The 10106-nt window shown below is 33.1% G+C and overlaps 1 protein-coding gene across 1 annotated transcript; it reads left to right on the top strand.

Annotated features, from left to right (window-relative positions):
• Nucleotides 1-6162: 6162 nt before the first annotated feature.
• LOC134229855 (THAP domain-containing protein 2-like) lies at nucleotides 6163-8505 on the top strand (the record flags this gene model as incomplete). Its single annotated transcript, XM_062711643.1, has 3 exons — nucleotides 6163-6415; nucleotides 7920-7986; nucleotides 8407-8505. Coding segments are annotated over exons 1-3 (355 nt in total), but the record flags the coding sequence as incomplete, so codon positions are not given.
• Between the last annotated feature and the right edge of the window lie 1601 nt (nucleotides 8506-10106).

Genomic DNA, 10106 nt, shown 5'->3' on the forward strand with positions numbered 1-10106 from the left:
ACCATCAAAGTTTAAAATTAAGAGTTTGTAAGTTTGCCACAGATAACTTATAATATCTATCAAAAGTTTAATTATCACCAATGAAACACAAAGAAATTAAACACATAAAATCGATATGAAAAACCTTGTGTTAGTATCAACTAGTACGAAGGGTGATCAAAAAGTTCTCGAAATATCTCTATATCTACAAAACCACAATTTAGATTAGAAACTTTGGTGCACACTCAAGTTCTATAAATAGCATATGCAGAATAAAGTTTTGCTCACAGTGTGAAAATGAAGTCATTATGCAGGTACTTGTGACGAAAAATGGTTGTCTCAGTGGAACTCATCAACAAACGACTAAAATATTTATGGTATATCTTAAAAATGCCACTGAAGTAACGTATAAGAATTTGTTCATAGTTTATTAAGACAAATGACTTCGTAATAATTCAATCAATGATTGGATAGATCGTTTTAGTGAAGGGAGGCAGATGGTTGAATATGATACATGTTATGTTGCCCGGTGAAAGCAAGTTTGAAAATGGTTTTGTTTTTACTTAAGCAATATGCTTTCAAAGATATCTAATTTACACTTTGAAAAATACTTGACTATTTCAACAATAATATAACTATCAAATACCTAAGATATCGTTTACTTTTGATCACCCCCTTCCCGTATACTCTGTGAAAAAAACATTTACAATTTTCATTACAGCGGAGCAACATTTGAAAAGGAATAAAATCATTCAGAGTGTGTTAGGAGATTTTATGAATAATTTTTTTTTCTATTTGCCCATTTTGTCAAAATCACAATTTTACAGAGTAAAGAAAAAAAAATCAACATAATTAAATATTTTATACCATCTTTAAAATGACGTTTGATAGACCTCCCAACTCAGGGAAAATTATTGGGTCCGTATTTATGGTGGAGAGAGAGAAAAAAATTTCCTTAAAATTTAAACATATTTGTTGACGGAAGAAAAAAAAATATCCTGTAATTGGATGTAAAATAAAATTGAGTCGGGCCATTTCTAGGCAGTAGATCGGGAGAGAGGGCAACCAAATATTTTTATAACAAATGGTCTAATAAGGCTAGTACATATTCCATCACATACTTAGTAATGCAAAATTTTTTAATCTTTGGCACTATTTTGAAAAAAAGAACATAGGATTTTCGGAAGGGGGGTAGTCTCTCATTTTTTTTTTTTTTTTTTGCATAGCATATGCAATGGACCTTTGTTTGCAAACATTGTGATTGGTTCTAAATTTCAAAGAAACAACTCAATATATTTTATCAAGCTTCTTATGTTCAATAAGCGAGAGCTTACAACGTAGTCAACATAATGAGACATGATGCGTTTTTATGTCCAAACATTACTCCATACAATGTGTTGGTCATTGCAAACAATCAAGCTATTTACATGAGGTGCCTGAAGGAAATAATTTAACTGCCTATTTTTTTCTATCTAACTGCTAAACAAAGTAGACATATGTACCAACTTTTCGAATGTAAGACATGTAATTGCAATTTGTTTTTCATGCACTGCATATTGTTTAACATTTTTAAATTAAATGCTAAGCATCTTCCTTACAGTGCCCCATTTCAAAATAACTTCTATCGCCACAGAAAAAAGACCCAATGTAAACACATATGTTTAGGGCATTTTTTAGCTTTTTTTCTTGAGTTTTAAAGAAACCAACAAATTATCAAGACTTGTTCCACGAAAAATCAAATAAAATCATGGTAATAAACGCGTCTATCCACAGCAGATATATGCACATGCCAACCATGTGCTCAGAGTAGTAATATTAACTAGGAAACTCGAGCTGCGAACAGAACAGTTTTTCCCGATTTGCTGGAGTGGGGTTAAAATCACGTTTTTCATTTATCAGACGTAGCGATGCAACAAATAAAAGGAGTAAGTAATATAACCTAATGATTATAGCTTAGTAATTTCTTGTATTGATGTTATTATGGTCGCATTTATTCTAAAATCAATGTTATTCGAACTCTGTGTGACAGAGGAATGGCGGACGAAATAAACACATGGCTTTAGGAAGACACACATACGAAAAATCAAATTTTCAAGAATTTTAGATAATGACAAGAAAAAAGCGAAACAAATGGTTGTAGCCATAATATCAATGAATCAAACTAACACCATTTTCAATGCATTTTTCATCTCGTGAATGCTGTAGCTGCGCAGTTCTCCCATGATTAATTTCCTCCTAATTAAAACAAAATAAACTTAATTATTTACTAATTTTGGTCTCTAACAGTAGGTAACTAGTGCATTAACACTTTGAGTAACTTTGGGCTAGTTTAGACGAGTATTAAGCGCATTCTTGGCATTTCTTATTTCATACCAGACTAGATCCAATTGGCTTGTACATCCCCCTTAATATGTCAGTCCTATGGTCAGTCACAGTGGACTACCACTCAGGATAATAATAAGATAGGCAGACAATCAAAGCAGCTTCGGCTCTATTCGGGCCACTGAATTAATTGCCTACTTATCTTTCCTAACACTTAGAACTCTTTATTAAACCTTATACTTACAATCCAGCTTCTTCACCCCTGATCACTTTAACAAGAAAGACACAGATTCACTACATCCCGGGTTTATATACACATAGGGTGTTCTATTTGTAAGGGTTGTCAGGCCATTCCATTTCACCAGGAAAATATGGTCATCAAAACGTTTGATTCAATACAAAAATAACATTACACTTTAATCACTGTATACGTATGCATAGGTTTACTTACCTATGAAGGTTTTAAACAGACAGATCAACTACATGTACGTGAGGATTTTGAATGACAAATGTCACTTATTACATGCAAAAAAAATGTGTGCTTAAAGATGTATGAGCTTTAGATCTTTTGATCTACTCAAAAAGTCTTGGACCACACAATCATGAAAAATATGTGCTGCTGAGCTCCATGGATTGTATTCCTGCTGATTAAGTTAGTTGACGTATAAATTCTTGGAAGATGGAAGATTAACCAGGATGTGTTTAGGTGCCATGGAAAAGTGAGCATCTCCTGCTGATCGGTCACACCCACCGCATGCTCATTATAATGATCGTGCAATGACGAGAAAGTACGTCGTCAATTCAGTGTATAAATAATGGAGATAATAGTATATAAACTGTCTATGAAATTCAATTTTTAAAATATATTCAATAGAAAAATTGTACATTGTTATGAAAAATTTATAAATTTGTTTGATGTTTTTATTTTCACAATTCAAGATGGTCTTTTCTTTTCATACTTAAGAAGAAAACGCTTGGAAGACATCCCCTTTTCATAACAGCATATATAAACCTTAATAACAGTTTATATTAATTACGGTTTCCCTACACAGTATGCGTAAGTTATAAGTCACTGGTTTGGAAAAACAACATAGCAGCCCCTTCCTTTTCATTTCAGGATCGTTGTTGCTTATCGGAAGGAAATATGGCAAATATTTGTGAGCCCAGTGCTGATAATTTGCTGACGTTACGATGATTAATTAATTATTATAAAATAACACATCTATCTAATATTCATTTTATCTAAAATTAAAAAAAAGAAAACACCTAATATAATTTTACCTTGGTTTAAACTCATATGATTTCTTAATTAGCAAGACACTTCTTTATTCCCGGTCTGCAATTAATACTTTTCAAACACGATCGACATTACAAGACAATGAAAGCCTTCAAAAGCTTTCACTTAAATATAAAATGTGTTTTATGGGTGGAATGTGCGAAGGGGGTGTTCGAGAAGTTCGTGGACGGGTTTGTACAGACCGCTGTATTCGTTTGTTTGAAATGAAACTTTCCATACTTTTATTATACCATATTTCCAGTAAAAATAAAAGTTTTTAAATTTTTGCTCCATTAAATAAAATTTTTTATAGTTTTAATTTCTTTAGCAAGGGGTCGAGAACATCCCTCGATTTCTGCTTATTTGAATGTTTTAAGTCAATCTTGTCATTACAATTTTTTTGTTTAATTTTGCGCTCAAAAATTTACGATATTCTATATGAGGGCTCTTTGAAAAGTTCGTGGACGATCTCATTTTCTCCGAAGATATGTTGCAATTCGAAAAACCTTGTATATTACATTAAATGGTAATAAATTTTGAAATAATATGCAAATTTCAGTCAGTTTTACTTACGTTTGGAGTTTTATGAAGAGACTTACTTTTACAGTTGACGACTGACTTTTACAATTTAAACACATGCAAACTCCATATACTAAAATGTAAAAGTCAGCTGTCGAATGTAAAAGTGAGTCTCTTCATAAAACTCCATTATTAAAGTTATATCAATTTTTATCATACATTGTCAATGCCCGAGGAGCAACTATGGTGTAAATTTTATGACGTCGTAACGTCGTTATGTTTTATGAATAATCTGCCATAAAACAATAATCACTCTTTTTAAAGCATACACCCCTGAGTTTGACACACTTTTGATGCTTTTCAACCCACTTTTAAAAGACATTTCTGCACCAACTTTCGTTAATATCCTTCAAAATGAAACAAGTTGCACATCGTAATTCTTCTAAGTCATTGAATTTCTGTCCCCTGAGCCTTGATTTCAAATATGGAAAGAGTGCAAATTCCATGGGCGCGAGGTCTGGGCTATGGTGGCAGAGGATAGTTTTTTTTTTTGCAATCAAAACGCTTGACTGACGGTTTACTTAATATTAAGCTGCTTTTAAAATGTGCATTGAAAAATTTTAAATTCCCTCTACAAGTAATAATAGTATGATGTAGTCCCTTGAGAAATTTGAAGCTTTTAGGAATAAAACATGTACAACTTACACAATGAGCCCTAAAGATGGCAAATGAACAATCTCAAAATTTCATGTAAATCAAGCCTATTTTCACTATTTCTCCGCAGCCGCAACTGCTTCCAGGCCCGTGCTAATGACATAAGCTACCACACAAATTGCAGAATAACATTTGTACATACCAATGAACAGCAAGAGATAATGGCTCAACCACCTCTTTTTTAAGCTACAATTCATCCTATGAACTCACCCCGCATTTCTGGTGAAATACCAGTAGAGTGAGTTGTGAAGCTTAGTTTTGTATTTCTAGTCCATATCCCATACACTGTAGTAGTGACAATAAAGTGTCATATTTCAATAAAATACACAGGCCACCAATTCCCTCCAAATGCACCCATAAAATATTCTAGCCATAAAATTACCTACAATATGCACTCAAACCTCAGGTTTCTCTATTTTTTCTATTTTTTGACCGGTACTTTATTCGAAACTATCCTCTGCCACCTTTAAGGAGGGTGTTGTAAGAGATCAAATTCACGTAAAGCTAATTCCAGCCTAGTAGATTCCGATCCATGCGCAGGAACGTTGCTCTGATAAAAAAATAACAGAGCAGAAATCAGCAAAATTCGGACCTCAAACAGTCTGATAATTTTACATATAGAACAGTATTCGGCATATATCCATTACATAGATATATTCGCCTATAAGTCGGTCCGGCTATAAGTCGGTTTTATTAAATAAGCTTGTATATTAGATGAACTGAACTCATACAAAACCTTACATTTAATAGCTCGCCTATAAGTCGGACAAAGAGTTTTAGACCAAAGATTAACTCCCAAAAAACCGACTTATAGGCGAGAATATACAGTACGGTAAGATATTATTTCAGAATATTATTTACGCTAAACTTTAGAGAAATTTGTACCCCGCTATAAAGTGCTTGCGGGGAAATGGTAAAGTACATTGTAATATTTCTATGACGCAAGGATTCAATATATGTCGCATAGCAATTCTGTAAGTTGTAAAGAGTTAAAGGAAACGAAAATGGGGAGATTTAGGATTTTTTAAAGCTTACTTTTGTTGAATTGAATTGTATAACGTTAAATTGAAAAATTATATGACACCTCTAATGTTTCGGAGGTCCGTGTTTGTTCTGCTCAATATTTTGCATAATATTATGGATTTTGATATTGAAAACTGTTCATTATCTCCATATTCTTCTTCCTTATATATTTTAACATTAAACTTTAATTCCTTGTCGTGACTTCAGCCTACCCTCGGGAACCATTAATTGAAACGTTTTTTTTAAAATCTACACTACATCAGGAAGCTTCTACATATAATGTTAAAGATTTTCTGTCCAAGTGGTGTATCTATGAGAAGATTTCCCAATAGACTCTATTCACGCACGCGCTAGAGTTCGTAGCGATAACGAGGCTGACCTGACAAAAAGCACATGTGCGAGCAGACGCTGAAAATGGACGGCCATGCGAAAACGGGCTCCGCGGCTTATTGTTGTGTGCCGCTTTGCAATGAAGACAGTCGTCGGGGTACAGCGACATCCTTCCACTCTTTTCCAAAGGATCCATCTGTACGGAAAGAGTGGATTATCAAAGTACGGCGAGACGAAGGCCCCGACTTCCATGTAAGTTTTTCACGTGACTTACACAAAGTTTATCGATTTTGTGGATAAAAAAATCCCTCACTGAAACATCTTAAAAAAGTTACATATTTTTTAATTTTGATGATATTTTCCTTTAATTTCATTGAGTTTTGACATACAGGACCCTTATAATTTATCACAGTGAGGCGATAGATTCCATAGCCTCACCAGTGTTGTTTACGACTAGCATGCTAACGGTGCGAGCGAGGTTTGAACGTTTCGCATCATCTCGCACTACATCTCTACACACTATTAAGTTAGATGATTAAATTTCGATATAACAACTTTTAATAAATTTTCTAGTCATATAAAATGTTTTTTGGATGATAAATATTTATATAAACGTTAAAATCCAAGCCCAGTTCCAACCAACAGGCAGCTTAATTAGTTCCCAAAAGAAAAACAACTCTCTTCATAACATCTGCTGCCTGTATAGTATTTACACTGTATCACGATACATGTTCAATATTTAAATCAATTGATCAAATCTATTGACCTATAATTTATAGGTCATATGGGCATCAACAAAAACAAAAAATAAAATGCCAGCCATAAACTGTTCTGAGAATATATACATGCAACACTTGTAATCAGGATGTCCAGTTCCTTTCTGTCAACTATGAACTACTTTTCATCAAATTTTGTCTATGAAAAATTCTTTTGTACAATATCCTGATTTGTTTTATGCACCAACTTGAATTTTTTTTTCTCTCCAGCAACCCCTTGCATAGCCCCTTCACAATAAGTGTGGTACTACTCTTTTTCAGGGCGAAATGCTATATTTTGGTTAATAAAAGTAATTGTTTCTTTTTGTCATTTGATTATCTATCTGTATAAACAAAAACGCCATCAAACATAATTTACACATAAATTTGCCCTGCAAAAATTTGAGACCACAATTATGGTGAAGGGGCCAATTGACTTAATAAGCCAAGGTAAGCAGTTAAAACCTTGTGCACCCTTTAATTAAATTAATATCTTCCTAACATTATATAGATGTTTTAAATGAAGAATAATAAATAGTGTACATACAGTGAGGCCTAAAATAAAATTAAGTTTGTTTGCAGTTGCCGACCGACCCACTGAAAATGCACCCGACCCAAACTTTTTTTAGCCATTTGGAAATTTGATTTTTTTTAAAAAAAAATTTCAGAATATTGAAACAGTTTCGTTTTCAAATTTTGACACTTTTTTATCATTCAATAGTTTATAACAAGAGGTGAGCTTATGCATGTCTAGTAGGTGCATGAAAACCTCTTTAATTGTTATCTAACAAAAATCTGATTTTTTTTTTCCAAAAAAAAAAAAAGAATGCCTACCTACCGACCCAGTCTAAAATTTATAGGTCAGCAACCGCAAAAACAGAATTTTTTAAGTTTGGCCTGATACTTTTTAATACATGTACATGTACACATAACTTTTGAATTGTCATTGAAACAATAACAATGCCGATTAGATGTTCTACAACTTGATTGATATTTTTCAGATATCAAAGTCCACATTTGTATGTTCCAAGCATTTCAAAGAAGATGATATTGTAAAAACATTGACAGGTACAAGGCTACAAGCAGCTTCAAAGTTTGAGTTCGTTTGCTGCTACTTTATTAAATTGTTGAGTAAAACAGGTTGGCACATGATCAATCTTCCATAAAGCCCTTTTCAGGGGCTTATGAGATTTGAATACATGACCAACCCGTTTTACATCCCAATAAAACTCAAAAAATGATACCTTATTTCTTAAATAATGCACATAAGTGAGCATTGATCATTTAGATTTATAATAAATTTATATCGATAAATGTTCAATTCTAAATATATAAACTTTCTGGATCAAGGTGATATTTCTATTTCAAGTTCAAAAATCAAGTTGTGAATTTGGAGTCAAGTGCAACAAACATGTAATATTTTAATTTGGAAATAGATAATTAAATATTTTATAATGGTTAAAATTAACATGTCTACACACCTTGTAGGACTAAGAAAATTGAAGAAAGGCACAGTACCAAGTATATTTCCATGGACTAAGAGTGCACCAAGCCGTAAACCACCCAAGAAGAGGGAAGGACCTCCCAGTAAGAGTTTATGAGTCATGATACAATTTAATTTGCAGTATTAATTTTGCTTCTGATAAACAAGGAATGCGCTGCATTTGTATTATTTAAGCACTGAATTGTAAATTTTGATGTCCATCATGTCACAACATGGACAGCTGTGCTCACAAACTGAGTTACATGCATAAGCACATATGTATCATGTGTTTGTACAGCTGGTCATGTTAGGGAATGATGGACATGAAAATGGACAGTTCGGTACTTATATTACCATTTAAATAATAAATACAGCTTGAATAATGCACACCATACCTGTGCAAGGCCATAGTAAATAAAAACCTAGATTCTCATCCTCGTGACAAATTAAAAAAAAATGTTTTCTAAGTCTTAATTAATTCAGATCGGGATCGGTAATCAACTAGTATTCAACTTTCGTTCTGTGTCCCCCATATGTCAGTGTGATTTTCATGGCTGTTGTCTTGAGATCATTAAACAGGATCATCAATAGTTGTGAAAGACTCCTGATGCGAGATGATGTATAGTAAGAGATAAACATATTTAAAATTGACTCTTATAACTATTTATGACTTTTAGATGTATAACAAAGATATATATCTGACAACAGATATAACGCTTAAATCTGCACCATTTGATAAGGTCAAAAATATCTGTGTAATGGAAAAAGCAAAAAAAAACTTGTTATGAAATCCACCACCTGCCTCAATTTCAAAAAAAAAATGAGAATCAAGTCTTTTTATTTATTAAATCCTGATCATAGGTTATTGGCTGAATTCTGTGCCATTGTAATAGCTCACCTGAGCAGACGGAAAGCTCAAGTGAGATTTTCTGATCAAATTCACAGGCCTTTCGATCACTTAAAACAATTATGTGTGTAAAAAAAATAAAGGTATTGAACTCTTACACTGGGTACCCTATTTCTTTTTTTTATTCAAATGCTCTAAAATTCTACTTTCTATTCAAATCTATTCATAGATAAACATTCTTCATTTGTACCAAAGCTCACTCTGAAATTCCATATACGGTACATTTCGAGATATTCTGAAATCAATTTCAAAAATGACCTACTTTCTTTTACTTGACATTAGCTTGGGCCCCTGGTCATTCACATGTAAACAGATGATGTTTAAAGTGCAGCGAAGAGTTGCAAAGTATTTGCTTAATTTTTCAACAATTCAAAGTTGATTTATTACTCCAGATTGTATGCTTAAGTCGGTAGTAATTCCTTTTGCGAAAAATTAATTTGAAAACATTTGCATCAACAACTGCACAGCCATGTTGATTAAGAATGTAAATGAAGCCATGGTAGAACAAATATTTTCCGGAATGCATTGTATACCTTTCAATTTTCAAAACATTTAGACCGCTAAAATGTTTTAGCTCACCTGAGCCGAAAGGCTCAAGTGAGCTTTTCTGATCACATTTTGTCCGGCGTCCGTCTGTCTGTCTGTAAACTTTTCACATTTTCAACTTCTTCTCAAGAACCGCTGGGCCAATTTCAATCAAACTTGCCACAAAGCATCCTTGGGTGAAGGGGATAAGAAGTTTGTTCAAATGAAGGGCCATGCCCTCATTCAAGGGGAGATAATTGGGAATTTATGAAA

Source organism: Saccostrea cucullata, unplaced genomic scaffold, assembly GCF_032062105.1.
Source record: "Saccostrea cucullata isolate Sc308-1 unplaced genomic scaffold, CSIRO_AGI_Scuc_v1 ctg13848, whole genome shotgun sequence".
Lineage (NCBI taxonomy): Eukaryota > Metazoa > Mollusca > Bivalvia > Ostreida > Ostreidae > Saccostrea > Saccostrea cuccullata.